Below are 16,995 nucleotides of genomic sequence, written 5' to 3'. Positions count from 1 at the left end.
CGATGTGCTCCTTATAAGACCCCTAGGTGGGTACTACTAAAGGTTCTCATTTTAAAGAAGAGGAAATTGAAGTTTACAGAAACTCTTCCAATGGCATCCAACATTTAAGGCGCAGAGGATGAGTTTGAATTCAGACCAAACCTGTTTGACTTTCCATCAACTCTGGTAGACAGGGTTCTGGTTGGCTTCCAGGAAGCAGGCCCCCTCAGCTGCGCAGGGTCCGGAGGGCGGGGGGCTGCTGGAACCTTGGACACCTAGCCACTCGCCGGCCTTAAGGTGGGGGTCCCCTTAAGGAAGGGGGCAGATTTTTCTCACCCGACAAAAAAATAACTCCTCAACTGGGAAGGGGTTTTCTCTGAGGGTCGCCCGTTCTAGGCGGAAGGCTGGGCAGATGCACGAGGACCAGGCCAACTGGCGGAGGGAGAAGCTGGCCCGTCGGCGGGCTTCCGAGGGGGGCTCAGAGGGGAGGCGGCAGCCCGGGGGAGCCAGGAGCCCTGGACACAGGCCAGCCAGGTGGGCTGCGAGCAGCACGGCCTGGTGAGAAGGGAGCTGACCGGCCCCGCGGGGCGCCGGCGGGGGGCGGGGCCGGGGCGGAGCGAGCCAGACCACCGGAGCGGAGAGGAGCGGGGTGGCCCGGGGGGCGGGGAGATGGCGGCCCATGAGGAGGAGCTCGCGGGGAGGAGAGAGAGGCGGAGAGAGGGCGACGAGCCGGACGCGATAGCAGAACTGCCGGACAGCCAGAGTGGACGGGACGCCGGGAAGCCCGGCACGTTCCGGGAAAGGTACTGGGAGAGGTCCCAGGAGCGCTACCGGGAGAGGTCCGTGAAGCCGAGGGTCGAGGACCAGGTCGGGTGGAAGTACCAGCTGGAGAAGAAGCCCAGCTGGGCCAAGTCCTCGAAGCTGCCGGAACCTGAGCAGAGCGAGGTTTACCAAGAGGATAGCTTGATCCCCGCGCAAGTGCGGCGGCCCACGATCAGGTTCAGTTACCAGCCCAGACATCCCCGCCGCCAGTCGCAAAGGTCCGCCAGCAGCCACGCCTCGAGCAGTGTCGTTAACGAGCTGGCGAAGATGGGCGACCCGAACGTCCTGGAGATGGTGCAGGAAGAAGGTAGGGGGCGGCGGAGGGGCGCGGGGAGGAGGGCCGGGCTGCCCGCGTAGACCGCGCCACCCCAGGCCCAGGGACCCCGGGGGACGTTGGCGGTCCTGCGGCCCGGCTCCCGGGAACGTTCGCGGAATAGTGTGTGCCCCGCGCGAGGCTGGGACTGCCAGGCGAACAGTCCCTGCCCGGGTGGGTGCGTGGGTGTCGGCGCCGGGGCATTTCCTCGGCTTCTGCCGCCAGGCCAGCACCTGTGTGGTGCAACCCTCCCTGCTGCCCTGCACGCCGCCGCGGAGCGGTCTAATAACGCAGGGAGGCGAGGCGAGCACGCTGGGCTAGCGAACTGAGGTGCCCCGGCCCCAGAACCCAGGCAGAGGGAAGCCTCCCACGAGAGAGCCTTAGCTTAGGGCGCACGACAGCAGTCCCCTGTGTAGGGAGCTGGCCCTAGAGTCCCGTTGCCTCCTTCTATTTGCCAATTACTGCTCAAGCTTTGAGATCCTTGTTAATTGAGGGAGGAGCAGACCAGACCCTAAGGTCCGTCAGCTTGAGATTCTTAAGCACTTGGGAAGGCTGCTGTTTTACAAGCTTTCCTTGAATCTTTAGTTCCGTTGAGAAATGTTTGCTCATTGTTTGCTAAGGCCTTTGCATAGACGTATATTCCCTGGACCTATTTTAGTACACATGTTTTCCTAAAAATGCATATATTTTTCTGGGTCTATCTCCAGGGCTCTCAATGACACTCTATTTTCATATCTTGTTTAGTGTTAGTTGTAAACGTGGAAACTGTTTTTTAAAATGATAAATGATCTAAGAAGTCATACCTTTTTAGTCTTCAGAGGCACCAAGAATTACAATGCATTATTGCACCTCCTCCTCCTCTTTCTTAACAGCTTTATTGAGATATAATTTACCATAGCAGTCACCCATTTAAAATATACAGTTCACGTTTTGGTATATTTACAGAGTTTTGCAATTATCACCATAATCTAATTTTAGAACATTTTCATCCCCCCATTCCTTAGCCCAGCTCTAGGCAGCCACTAATCTATTTATTGTCTCTGTAGCTTTACCTATTCTGGGCACTTCATGGAAGCAGACTCATACAGTATTCAGTCTTTTGTAACTGGCTTCTTCCTCTTAGCATAATGTTTTTGAAGTTCATCCATGTTGTATGAGTGCATTATTCATTTTTATTGCCAAATATTTTATTGTACAGATATACCACACTTTATTCATCAACTGGTGGATATTTGGGTTGTTTCCACTTTCTTGGCTACTATCAATAATGCTGCTGTGAACATTTATCGCAAGATTTTGTATGAACATGTTTTTATTTTTCTTGGGTATACACCTAGGAGTGGGATTGCTGGTCATACGGTAACTCTATATTGAGTATTTTGAGAAACTGCCAAATTGTTTTCCAGATGTCTGTACCATTTTTTATATTTTCACCAGTAACATAAGGATTCCAGTTTCTCCACATCATCACTGACATTTGTTGTTGTCTTTTTTTTTTTTAATTTATAGCCATCCTAGTTGTTGTGAAGTGATAACTCAGTGTGATTTTGATTTGCATTTTCCCAGTGACTAACGTGTTAAATATATTTTTTAATGCTTTTCAACCATTAATATATTTTCATTGGAGAAATGTCTATTCAAATCCTTTGCCCATTTAAAAAATTAAGTTATTTGCCTTTTAATTATTGCATTGTAAGAGTCCTTTATATATTTAACGTATACGATATGCAAATATTTTCTCCTATTCAGTGAGTTGTCTTTCCATGTTTTTGATGATGTCACTTATGTTACTTAAAGCAACTCCCTCTTTTTTATAAACAAAAAATAATTTAAAGATAGAAGGAAATACAACTATTGAAAACTTTAAACTTTGACTAATGGCTCTGCTGAATGCTGCAATAAATTTGTTAGGGAAAATGATCGATAGTAATACAAAAGTCAAATATCTTTTAAATGTATAAATTTAGAAGTCCCTTTCTGTACTCAGTGGTTTCCTCCTTTACTGAGAATTACTTTCTATTGTAATTTTACTAATCTGAAGCTCTTAATAGGTTTTTTTTTTGGTCATTTCCTCTTGTTGTGATAAAAGATTTGCCTCTTATTTGGGTGGAGATAGGAGAAAAAGGATATTGATGTGGACTCCCATGTATTTGATGGTTGGGTCTGATGAATGACATTGCAAGGAAGTTCTGATTTGAAATATTCATTCTTGGGCTGATTTATGATACATTCAGCATTGGAAAAGACAGTTTAAAGGTTTAACATTGGAAAAGGCAGTTTTAAAAATTGAATGTGAAGTTGCTTGCATCTTTACAACTACATCAAGCATTGTATTTAACCAAACCACTTATCCTTTAGTAATATTTATATTTGATTGCATGCATATTATTTTATGCTGCTGGAAGGAGTGTAAACTGAGAAGATCGTTTGGTAAATGCAAAGGCTATTTTTGGGTTCTGAGTTTGGTAGAGTGTGTATTCTTAGTAATGTGCTTTCAGTGAAAACTCAAAGCTGTCTTTGGGCTGGCTTAAATTTTAGTACATATTTTGTGATTCTCCATCATGATTGGTATTAAACCATTCATAATTTTGGTTTCTAGCCTACTGGAAGAGTACAGTCATTTCCACTGATTTTAGAGGAAGTTGCAGGAATAACAAGAAGCTGATCTAAAGTTGTTGGTTTCAGATCCTGCCTCTTCAGATAGGCCTCTGTTTTGACAGGGGTTTGGAGATTATGCATCATTATACAACTTTATACTCTAAAGAAGTGGGAAAGTGTTTCTGGGTCTATGGCATGTAAACATCCAATTGTGTGTGTATGTGAGAGAGAGAGAGAGAGCACCGATGTGTGCGAGGGAGCGTGGTGTCTGAGGAAATATATCTATCCTCTTTCATCTTTCAGCTTTTCAGAAAGTGATAGAGTTTACTAAGTATGCTCAATGTGGCTCTCAGGGAGCTTGCAGTCTTGTGGAGGGAGGTATAATTGGACCATGTACCCAGAAAGGGCTAGTAAATTCAGTGTGGTGTGGGAGCAGGTAGGAGGCTAATCCAGGGCGCAGATGGGGAGGTTTCAGGCAAGGCCTGAAAGGAGGACATCAAAACTGATAGCGAAAAAAGGAACAGTTGTTAGTTCCAGGGCAAGGAAGCAACAAGTTCAAAGATGGAAGCCTAAGAGAGAATTAGTTTGGAGGAAGATAATCTGGAGGAACTGTCGTCCCCTTTCCACATTCTCAAATAAATGCACTGCATCAAGTTCCGATAGCAGTTTGAAAGTATTTTTTAACTAGTTGCTTTATGTTAAATGCAGCAAAAATATCAGAAGATGAAAGGGTTGATACTTCCAGTTTTTCAGCTTTCTTTTCTAAACAGAATTATAAAATACCCTCTAACCCTAGCTTAAGGTGTGCATTTGTTTGCTCTGTGCTTGGAACTATATTTAGTTCTTATACATAATAGTGACCGTTTATGTCCTCAAGAAAATAAAAGCCTCCCTATATCAGTGCTCAAGTACCATACATTGAGAGACAAAGCATGTATTTCTTAGAATCTTATTCTTTATTTATTTTAAGAGTTTCCTAGATTGGTTTACTTTTCATTGAAAAATCAATGAGCAATGGTCAAGTCATTGGGGAATTTTTCATATACAGTATTCATGGGTAAAATCCTTTAATGATAGTACTGTATGACATTTTATATTTTTCCAATAATTTTTACTTACTTTTTTTAAAAGGCAGAATGTTATTATTCAGAGCCCATTCTGAGATTTTTGATTTGGGGTGGGGGGATTAGGTTTATTTATTTTTAGATGAGGTACTGGGGATTGAACCCACGACTTCGTGCATGTTAAGCATGCGCTCTACCACTTGAAATTCTTTTACCTTTAATCTGACATTCTAAAACTTATCCAAAAGAACTTAAAACAGCTTTGGAAGTTAATAAAATAGAATATACCCTAATAATAATACCAATAAGAATAACTAATATTCATTGACCTTCTCTGTGTCAGTGAGTGCTTGAAGCAATTTACATGCATTATTTCACTTGATGCTTGCCTATATCTTAGGAGGTAGACATTAATGTCCTTTATATGTTATTTAATAGCTTTGAATTTATGTCATATTCTTAAATTGCAAGGAAGGCTAGGAAATGTGTTTTTTCATTTTTTATTTTTTGTTCTTGTTTTCTAGAGGTCATTGCTGCACCACATGTTCAGGGTTTTATTAATAAAGTACAAGGAGGAGAAAGGATATTTGTGGGGATACAGCATCTGCTGTGTTAATTGCCCACCATTAATAATCTTCCCCATTTCATTAAATGAAGTCTCGAATTGCTCAAGCCTAGGAGTCTTCACTCCTCATTGTCACTCAACTTGTATATCTGAAATTTATTTATTTTATGTTTTATTTTAATTAATTAATAGGGTAAACAAAGTTTATTCTAGGAAGAGCAACTCATTGCAAGATAAAACCATATTAAAATTTATATACACATACTGTTCGTTTCTTCTAAGAACAGTTTAAAGCTTCAAATTTTTAAACTTACATAGTTATTAAAGGAATAAAGCCAACCACAAAATAAAAATCAACAGAATGCAGAAATCCAATCATAAAGGACAGTCATATGTGCTTATGCATAGTCAAGAAATCATCTAAGTTATAAATAATAAATAGTTCATTTGGGTCCTTTTTTTTAGATTCCACATGTAACTGAAGCCATATGACATTTTTCTTTCTCTTTCTGGCTTACCTCACTTTGAATAATGATCTCCAGGTCCATCCATGTTGCTACAAATGGCACTCTTTTATTCTTTTTTATAGCTGAGTAGTATTTCATTGTCTATATACACCACATCTTCTTTATCCAGTCATCTGTTGATGGATATTTGGGTTATTTCCATGTCTTGGCTATTATAAATAGTGCCACTATGAACATTGGGGTGCATGTGTCTTTTTGAATTATATTTTTTTCTGGGTATGTGCCCAGGAGTGGGATTGCTGGATCATATGATAAGTCTATTTTTAGTTTTTTAAGGAACCTCCATACTATCCTTCATAGTGGCTGCACCAATTTACATTTCCACCAACAGTGTAGGAAGGTTCCCTTTTCTCCACACCCTCTCCAGCATTTATCATTGGTAGAATTTTAATGATGGCCATCTGTCTGTCTTCTTTGGAGAGGAACACTCTTGGACATAAATCATAGCAATGTATTTTTTGAACCACCTCCTGGAGTAATGGAAATAAAAACAAAAATAAACAAATAGGATCTAATTAAACTTAAAAGCTTTTGCACAGCTAAGGATACCATCAACAAAGCAAAAAGATAAACTACAGAATGGGAGGAAATATTTGTAAATGATGAGATCAACAATGGGCTAATTTCCAAAATATACAATCAGCTCATAGACCTTAATAAGAACAAAAGAAAAAGAAAAATACAGATGATATCACTTATATGTGGAATCTTAAAAAAAAAAAAAGACAATCTTATTTACAAAATAGAAACAGACTCACAGACATAGAAAACAAACTTATGGTTACCGGTGGGGTAGAAGGGGTGGGAAGGGATAAATTGGGAATTTGAGATTTGCAGATACTAACTAACATATATAAAATAGATAAACAACAAGTTTATACTGTATAGCACGGGGAGCCATATTCAATATCTTGTAGTAACTTATGATGAAAAAGAATATGAAAATGAATATATGTTTGTTCCTATATGGCTGAAGTATTGTGCTATACACCAGAAATTGACTTAACATTGTAAACTGATTATACTTTGATAAAAAATACATAAAAATGGATAAAGGACTCGAACAGGCATTTCTGTAAAGAGGATATAAAAATGGCAAGAAGAATATGAAGATACTCAGCATCATAATCATTAGGGGGATGCAAAACTACAAGAGGTACCACCCCAAACCCATTAGGATGGCTACTATCAAAAAACAAAATAAAATAACAAGAGTTGGCAAGGTTGTGGAGTAATTGGAACCCTTGTGCACCATTGGTGGAAATGTAAAATGGTTCAGCTACTATGGAAAACAGTTTGGTGGTTTGTCAAAAAATTAAAGAATTACCATATGATCCAGTAATTCCACTTCTGGGTATATACCCGAAAGAACTGAAAGCAGGATCTTGGAGATTTTTATACACCCATGTTGATAGCAGCATTATTCAAAGCTAAAATGTGGGGGCAACACAAGTGTCCATCTGTGGTTGAATGGATAAGCAAAAGTGGTATACACATACAGGGGAATATTATTCAGCCTTTAAAAGCAGGAAACTCTCACATATGCTTCAACATTGATGAAACTTGAGGACATTATGCTATGTCAAATAAACCACTCACACAGTGATGATTACTATATGTTTTCATTTATTCGAGGCACTTAGAGAAGTCAAAATTATAGAAACAAAGTAGAAAGGTGGTTGCCTGGGGCTGGGAAAGGGGAAGAGTTATTAATGGATATAGTGTTCCAATTTTACAAGATGAAAAGAGTTCTGGAGATGGATGATGGTAATGATTGCTCAATATTATGAATGAATTTAATACCATTGAACTGTACACTTGATAATGGTTAATAAGATAAATTTTATGTTACATGTATTTTACCACGATAAGCGAAATTGGGAAAGAAAAAAAAGCTATACAAATGGTAGGTTTCTATTTTTTGTATTTTCAGAATATTTATTAACACTTCCTAAAATTACAGTTGCTGTGGATGGCTCTGAAATGGTAGCAATATTCTATTTCATTCCCATTGTGATTTTCTCCCCCATTTTTTTCTATTTGGAAAGTTTTTAACTTATGAAATATTTCTGTGTTTTTGCAAATTGGAGTCCCTAGAGAATGAGAATCAGAACTCTATATTTAACATTTTTTAGTGTCAGAAACTTATTTGAACATATATTTCAGTCCAAATGACTCATGAAGTAACTATCATGAAGATTATCTGTGAGTTAAGAAGCAATTTGGCCTATTTAAACTGGTAGTGCTCTGACAGAACTTTACTTGCAACCAGTGCAGTTCATTTCCAGGAAAACATACTGACAGAATAATAAATCTCACACGGTAAGAACTAAGAGATAGTGATGGACATTCCTATTGGATGTTTTCCTCTAAGCAGCTTTGTGGCTGTGGATTGATAACTGCATTCCTCTAAGCAGCTTTGTGGCTGTGGATTGATAACTGCATTTATCAAAGTTAAGTTTATTTCTTAATGGATGAGATTATGTCCCACACATCAGTATTTGATGCTTTTCCTCTAGATTATAGACAATTTTGGTGCTCAATTCTTTTGAGTTTGTTTTGAACAATTTAGCTTCAGGAAGATCTTGGGTGTTTTCTTTTAGTATTATTTTCTTTGAACTTTTTTTGTTTGAATTTTTTATTCCTATTTCCTCCTAATGCAGACTTTTAACATATTGTGATTAGTTGGCCATTTTTACATGATTGTTTTTTCTTTTTTGTTTAATTTAGAGAGAAGAGTCAGTGGAGAAGTAGACTGTATTTATGAAACAAATGAGGTAAGTTATATATGTATTAGCTTCCTATAAGTCAAACAAAAAAATTGAGACGGGGTTAAAAATGTACTTCATATGAATACTTAGGTCTTTGTGCTTCAGTTATTCACTCATGCTACTTTCTTTTTATTTTGTCCTCCAAACTATTCATTTTTTAGTAAGTAAAGCAAACTTCATGTTTCATGCAGATTTAATATTGAATCTTTCTGAATGTTATATAAGGGAGCAAACATAAGTTTGGGTTTGTTTTGAGGTTCTCTGTGAAATACACTCAGATATGCTTAGACTTGATATGCAAGATAATAGTATTTGGCTTAACCCTTGGCTTGAGTATAATGCAGGTGTAATACTTGACAGCTTTTTGGTTACACATGTTAGTAGATTAGTGCTTTTTTATTGCAGTTTAATTGACATGATATTATTATTAATTTCAGATGTATGATTCAGTATTTCTATACACTGCAAAATGTCACCATAATGTCTAGTTACCATGTATTACCATACAAAATCACATTTTTTTCTTCTTGTGATGAAAGCTTTTAAGGTTTATTCTCTTGGTGACTTTAAAACATGCAATCCAATATTATTGATTGTAGTCACGATGCTGTACATACATCCCCATGACTCACTTGTAAGTGAAAGTTTGTACCTCTTAACGCCCTTCACCCATTTTGCCTACCTCCCAACTACCTCTCCTCTGGCAACCATCAGTCTGTTCTCTGTATCTATGAGCTTTATTTTGTTTTGTTTGTTCATTTGTTTTGTTTTATAGACTCCACATATAAGTGAAATCATGTAGTATTTGTCTTTCTGTGATTTTTTTCACTTAGCATAATATCCTCAAGTTCCATTGATGTTGCAATTGGCAAGATTTTATTCTTTTTTTATGGCTAAGAAGTATTCCATTGTGTATATGTACACACACATTTATTCATCCATCCATGGATACTTTGGTCATTTCCATATTTTGGCTATTGTAAACGATGCTGCAGTGAACATAGGAGTGCATGTATCTTTTCAAATTAGTGTTTTTGTATCTTTTGTATAAATAATCAGAAGTAGAATTACTGGATCCTATGGTACTTCTATTTTCGATTTTTTGAAGAATCTCCATACTGTTTCCCATGGTAACTGGCAAGTAAGTCTTTTTCACATATAGTTTAGGTGCTTTTCAAACTGCTACTTTTGTGCTGGGTCCCAGGGTGACCGAGTCCGCATATGAGCCCTGTTAGGAGTAGACTCTTCATTCCCTATAACCTTTGGGTCTCCTGGAATAAGCCCTGTTGGTTTTCAAACCATTCGTTTTGGCGGCATGTCTTTCCAGGGCAGATCCCAGGGCATGGGGTGCTTGATGTGGGGCACAAACCCCTCACTTGTCAGGGAGAAGCCCCGTACTGGTGAGATGTGGGGAAAAGGGAACCCTGTGCACTGCTGCGGGGAATGTCGATGGGTATAGTTACCACACCCAAGGGTAGCTTTTGGTGGGACTTTATCTCTACTTCTCCGACCCACATCAGTGTGGCCCTTTTATCCTTTGTTATGGAGGTGCTAGTCAGCTGGTTTTCAGCCTTGTCACAGGGAATTGTTCCATTTGTAGCTATAGATGTGGTGTGTCTGTAGGCGCAGGCGAGTTCAGGGTCTCCCTTCACTGCCATCTTGAACCTGACAAGTACTTATTGATGACTGTGCCAGAGTTTAAGTGACTCAATCTGAATTAAGGGAATGTATTAAGTAAAATAATAAGTAATAAAATTAAAATACAGTTTGTAAAAATTCAGGGTTCTCTTAAGCAAAGGCCTTAAATTATGTTTTACATAAACTTGCAAATGGATACCAACAACTTAGATTTTTTTTGTATACAAAGTGGAAGCATTCTGAAGATATTTCAGATAAAATAATCATTCTGGTAGATTCTAGTTGACCCAGAGCAGTACTCATGGAGGTGGATGTCCTTGAATTGGTTTAGGGATGTCAGCCAAATAGAAAAACTCTCTCTAAAAACAGCTTCTTAGGAGCGATTGAAATTCCCACCTTGGGAAACACAATCTATCAGAATAGGTTGACTCTATGCTAATTGCTGGATAAACTGGCTGAATGAGCTCCTTGACTTAAGATTTCTAGAAGTTCTGGAATTCTTTAGAAGCTCAGTGACCAAACTACTAAGTGAAATAGAATATGAGAATTGAATAAACTATGAACATTATTTGGTCCAGTAATTTTTACAGTGTAATTTGTACACCACCTGAATAAGGATTATATAAAGAATTTCTTAAAAATGCAGACTCCTGGGACCTACCTCAGACTACTAATCAGTGTCATTGGGGATGAGGTTAGGTAGTCATGATTTAAAAAGACGCATCACAGGTTACTCATATTGCCGTTAAAGTTTGAAAACCACTGTCCTGAAGCAGAGGCCCCACAACTAAAGTGATGTGCCGTGGTACAGAGAATGTATTTACTGAGTGAGTGAGTGAACCAAGACAATTATCTAGAAAATAAAGAACATCAAAAATTAAAGGTTTCATGTCTTTGGAGCAGACTGAGAAAAGATTTATCTTATGAGATTGACTAATGCAATTCAAATGATAATAAGTATACTGTCATTTTTATTCTGTTCATATTGACATAACAATAATATATTCCTCACAGATCTTTATATGTGTTGCTCAAGTTAACTTCAATTACGGTTCATATTCTTTGCTTCTTTGTGTATCTTTCATATTTACTTATATATTCCAGACTTAAACTTCTTTAGAATAAAATAATTTCGTCAAGTCATATTTATGCTGTTCCTTATCTCTTTGCACATTCAACAGCAATAGATGTTGCGTATTTGACTCATCTGAAACACTTTTGCTCAGATTTTTAAGACTTTATATTTGCCTTGCAAACTGAGAAATTTATTTTCTTAAATTTAAACCATAGTATTTTGGAAATATCATACATCATGATATTTAGTAATTTTCTAGTAAGTTGGAAACAAAAGTATTAGGGAAAAACATTGAAACAAAAAGCCAGCTCTTTGAAAAGGTAATAAAATTGATAAGCCTCTAGCTAGACTGATAAAAAGAAGAGAGGGAGAAACGGAGGAAAGGAGGGAGGGAGGGAGAGAGAAGAGATGCATATGACCAATATAGGAGTAAAAAAGGTATATCACTTACAGGCTCTGTGGATAGCAACATGATAATAAAGGAATATTAAAAATAATTCTACACTTATAAATGTGACAACTTAGGTAGAATGAATAAATTTCTCAAAAAGCACAAACTACCTCAACCCACTCCGTGTGAAATTAATAATTTGACTAGTCCTATGATTATTAAGGAAATCAAATGGGTAATTAAAACACTTCCCCCAAAGAAATCTCTAGGCCCAAATGGTTTCATTGGAAAATTCTACCAAATATTTGAAGAATAATTAAGACCAATCTTATACAGTATCTTCCTGAAAATAGAAGGGGAATGAGCACTTCCCAGTTCATTTGAGAGGCTCACATTACCCTGATATTAAACCAAACAAAGACAGAACGAAAAAAAAAAACCTACAGACTAATATCGCTCATGATCATAGACACAAAAATCCTTAGTAAAATATAGCAAATAGAATATGAGAAGTATTTAATACCATAACCAATGGTATTATTCCAATGATGGAAGGCTCATTCACTTTTCAAAAATCAATTTGCGTACTTCATGTTAAAAGACTAAAGAATGAAAATCACATAATTTTATCTATTTTTTTCAGAAAAAAAATTTACCTAAATTCAATGTCTATGTATACAGATTCTCAGAAAAATAAGAATAGAGTGGAACTTCCTTGCCTGATAAAGAACATCTATAAAACACTTACAGTAACATCACATTTAATAGTAAAAGACTGAATGCTTTCCTCCTACGGTCAGGAAGATGGTAAGGATGTTTTCACTTACCATTGCTATTAAACATAGTACTGAAAGTTCTTGCGATAAGGAAAGAAAATAAAAGGCATATGAATCAGACAGAAATAAATCAAATTCTCCCTATTTGCAGATGACATGATGGTCTAAAATCCCAAGAAATTTACAAAACAAACAAACAAAAAATCCTAGAAGAAATGAATTTCATATAGGAATCAATTGTATTTCTATACACAAGCAGTGAACACATGGAAACCCAAATTGGTATATAAGTTAATACAATTGCTATCAAAATCTCAACAAGATTATTTCTAGATATGGACAAGATAGTTCTAAGGAAATGCAAAGGAAGTAGAAGAGATTGAACACTTTTGGAAAAAGAAGAACAGGTAGAAGGAATCAGTCTACCCAATTTAAAGACTTCTTTTTTAGCTGCAGTCTAATCAAGACTTTGTGGTATTTGCAGAAAGAGGTTTGTAGATTAATGAAACAGAATGGAAACTGTGGAAATAGCCCAACACAAGTACAGCCAAATGATTTTGGACAAATGCGCACAAGTAATTCACTAGAAGAAAGATACTTTTTTCAACAAATGTCCTGGAGCATTTGGATATCCATAGGTTAAATTATGAGCTTTGACCTAAACCTCACAATGTATACAAATATAACTCAACATTATCATAGATTTAAGGGTAAACCCTAAAACTGTAAAGCTTTTGGAATGAAAAAATGGAGAAAATCTTTGGAAACTAGGACTTTATGAAGAGTTCTTAGACAAAAGCATGATCCATAAAAGAAAAAAATTGATAAATTGGACTTTATCAAATTTAGGAACTTTTGTTCTGTGAATGATCCTGTTAAGAGGAACAGGCAAGCTACAGACTGGGAGAGAATATTTGCACATCACATATCTGACCAAGGACTCATGCCTATGATATATAAAGAAACAGCAAAGCAAAATGTTAAAAAGCAGTCAACCCAAATGGGCAAACACATGATGAGATGTTTCCCTAAAGAGGATATATGGATAGCAGATAAACACATGAAAAGATACTGAATATCATTAGCCATTAGGGAATTACAAAATAAAACCAAGGTGAGATATCACTGCACTCCTATTAGAACAGCTAAAATGGAAAATAGTGACAATACCAAATACTGGTGAGGCCGAAGAGAAACTGGATCTCATGCACTGCTGGTGGGGATGCAAAATGGTCCAGTCAATCTGGAAAACTGTTGGGCAGTTTCATAAAAACATAAACATACACTTACCATGTGACTCTAATCACACTCTTGGGCATTTATTCTACAGAAATGAAAACAAGATTCACATAGAAACCTTCTAATTAGAAAGTCACAACAATCTCGTTTTTCCTAAAGTGAGGTATTGTGAAGTAAGCATTCTGCCTGTTTTTGAAACGTTTAGTATATGGTTTTCTTGTACTCTCTTGTAAGTAAAACAACTGACTATTCTCTAACATAATTGAAAAAAATTACATTGTAAGTTACGTATAAAGCAAAGCTATAATAAATTCGTATATTGTTTTAAAGGCAGAAATATAGATGCACAATTTATATCAGAGGCTGCTGTTTCAGAATTGAGTGATCAAGATACTCATTAGCTTTATTTGATATTTGATGTATTTAGATGAGTTAATGGGATTCATTTCAAGGTGCACACACAGAATCATGTATCAGTGAAATGGGATTTCGACATGTATTCACTCACAGACTCTCGGCCTTCCCACAAGTCTTCCACTGTTTCAGCATAACTTTAACACCATAGATGACATTCATCTTTTTATGTAGTTTACATTCAATACTGTAGAATGAAAATTGACACGCGTTCAAAATTATCTCTTCTCGTCCTCCTTAAGAACACAGATACATTACCACTTTTTTTGGTGATACATTCTGCAACTTAACTTTTGTAGTAGTGGTGAATTTCCAAATTGTTCTTTTTTTTTTGTTTTTAAGTATGCCCCTAGCACTTTTAATTTTCTATTTTTGAAAACTGATCTGCCCAGTATTACCTAGGTGTAATGAGATGCTGTTTGTGATTTTCGAAGAACCAGGTAAGTGAATTCCCAGTCTGGACATATGTTTCAGGGCATTTCTGCTGGTGACTGCTTCTCCTGGGCACCCTTCTATAACTGTCACTAGACACTGCTTAGAGGTGATCTCAGGAGTGTGTGCTGTTGTGTGCAGTCCATCGTGGAGCATGAAGATTTGAAATCCGCGGTACACCAAGGGTGGCATCATTATTGCTTTAACTACAATAGTGTTATTACGTCTATAGTGTGTATCTATATCCACGTATAGCTTTTCTCTTGAGTTGTAAGTACAAATCCTTATGCATTCTGGTGGGACATTTTCCATGGTATTCACTTTAATAATTTCAAACAAATGTTGAAAGGCCTAAAATAGCCAATTAAGTCTGCCCTTCCTTTCAGTCCTGTTCAGAATTCAGCATCATTAAAGGAATGGGGCTCCTTGTTATTTCTCTGCAGTGTAGGACCTAACAGTTTCTTGTGTCTCAGATTTTTTTTTTATGATTTGTTAAAACTACCTCCAAAATTTTCGTTCTTTTCCAAGCTCTCTCTTCCACAGCCCCCCATACACATACTCATACACACACACATTACACACCCACACATGCATAAGCACACATATACACGCAGTTTTGCATCCGATTTCAGGTGTTTCACAGCTCCTCTTAATTGCAGGATTTCTGCATAGAGAACCTAGAGTTTTTGTTGTTGAAAGTCATATGCTCCCCACTTGCACTGTTATTAACAGTGTTGTATCTTCTCCATGGTTCTATTACCAGGACCAGAGCAGCAGAGAGTCCAGCTATCTCATCAGTGAAGAACCAAGGGTAAGCGGCCGTCACTACTATACTTTCTTGCATGGACACAACAGGCTGTCCTTCTGCAGTCAGCGATGGCAGCACTCTCTCCCTCAGTTCACAGTAATTTTTCAGGTTCTCATACATGACATTTTAGAGTTTATTACTTTGGCCAAAAGGAGTTTCTTATGGGAAAGAAAGTGTCATAAGCCACAGTAATGAGAATGACACAAAAAGCCTAGCACTTTGCTTGCATTTTACTTTCTCAGTTTTACAGATGAAAAAATGAAGAATCTGAGAGGCTTAATGACGTGACCAACATTATCCACATGTGTAAAGGGCAGACCCTGAACTAGAGCAGAACTCAAGTTTTCTGAGGCCTAGTTTAGTATTTTCTCTGCATACATCTTCTTACCTGTAAGTACATACCTAAGAGTAATCCTGAAGAAGTGCAGTTTATCTGAAAATCAGATTTAAATATCAATTAAGAAGTTAATAAAGGGATTCAAAAATTTCCATTAGTTGCTTATTAAATAAAAGATGCTATTTGGGAAGATGGAGAAACAGAGTGTTATTTTCATCCTGACAATTTTGATACAGATGCTTTGCTTTTCACTAGCGTACTGATCATTATGTTCCAGAGTGAAGGTTGTGGGGTTGATCATATTATAATACCTGAAATTTTATTGGTTTGTTTTCTTTTTAATTTATTTTCGTTTTTTGATCATGTAAAACATTTACAAGATTCCAGAGGTGAAAACCACAGATCAAATAAGGTTCAGTGGAGCCTAAAGCTTATGCTATTTTGGTGTCACTTTTTAAGAATAATGGGACACTAATTTACTTTAAAAATTTTACCAAAATATCTGACTGTGAGAACACATTGCTAGAGTCCTTCCTAAATCCTTGAAGAAACTGGTGCAAGTAAGAGGCACTGAAGCTTAGACTTTATTACCATGAAGGTAAATCTGTCGCATTTGAAATTATGAAACAAAGCATCTTGGAGAAAACTTTCTTCCTTCTTTTTCTTCTTAATCCTCCTGTAGTAACCATTTTTATTTCTTCTGTCTTTCCAATGTGTCCTTTACTTTTCTGTGTGTATGTGTGTGTGTGTGTGTGTTTGTGTACGCACATACTTATGTGTATGTATCTTCCTCCTACTTCTTACACTAAAGGCAGCGTACTCTATATACTGATCTGTTCATTGGTTTTCACTTAAAAACATATCCTAGAGTTCACTTTATGTTGTGTATAGATTTCATCCTCATTCATTTACATGCTGCATGGTTTTCTGATTGGGAGTTTAGGATGGTGTATTCATCCAGTCCATTTACTGATGGACCTTTGAGTCGTCTTTAATCTTGGGAATCTTTTCTGTTTTTAGTCTTTAACCCTTGAGGATAAGTCATATATTTTGGCTATGTGTATCTTTCTAAAAGCATTGATGTATCAAAGAATAAAGGCATATGTAATCTTACCATATATTGCTAAAGTCCTCTCCAGTTTGCATTTCTAACAAATATATGTGTTCTATTTCTCTACCATCTCATTAACAGTGTTTTCATGAGTTTCGGTTTTTGCCTGTCTGTCAGAAAGAGAGTTAGTGGAGC

At 37.3% G+C, this 16,995-nt stretch overlaps 1 protein-coding gene across 3 annotated transcripts in view; it reads left to right on the top strand.

The window, feature by feature from the left end:
- The first annotated feature begins 686 nt into the window (after window positions 1-686).
- Window positions 687-16,995, top strand: part of ANO5 (anoctamin 5) — a 70,202-nt gene continuing 53,893 nt past the window's right edge. For 2 of the 3 annotated variants that reach the window (XM_064492503.1, XM_010987482.3), the window contains exons 1-3: window positions 687-1,108; window positions 8,599-8,645; window positions 15,368-15,415. In XM_064492503.1, the coding sequence (XP_064348573.1) occupies window positions 1,069-1,108; window positions 8,599-8,645; window positions 15,368-15,415 (135 nt within the window). In that variant the 5' untranslated portion in view covers window positions 687-1,068. The remainder of the gene's footprint in view (window positions 1,109-8,598; window positions 8,646-15,367; window positions 15,416-16,995) is intronic. The other variant, XM_064492504.1, reaches the window with a different exon arrangement.

This window comes from Camelus dromedarius, chromosome 12 (genome assembly GCF_036321535.1).
Source record: "Camelus dromedarius isolate mCamDro1 chromosome 12, mCamDro1.pat, whole genome shotgun sequence".
Taxonomy (NCBI): Eukaryota; Metazoa; Chordata; class Mammalia; order Artiodactyla; family Camelidae; genus Camelus; species Camelus dromedarius.
This window is presented reverse-complemented; position numbering and strand designations above follow the sequence as displayed.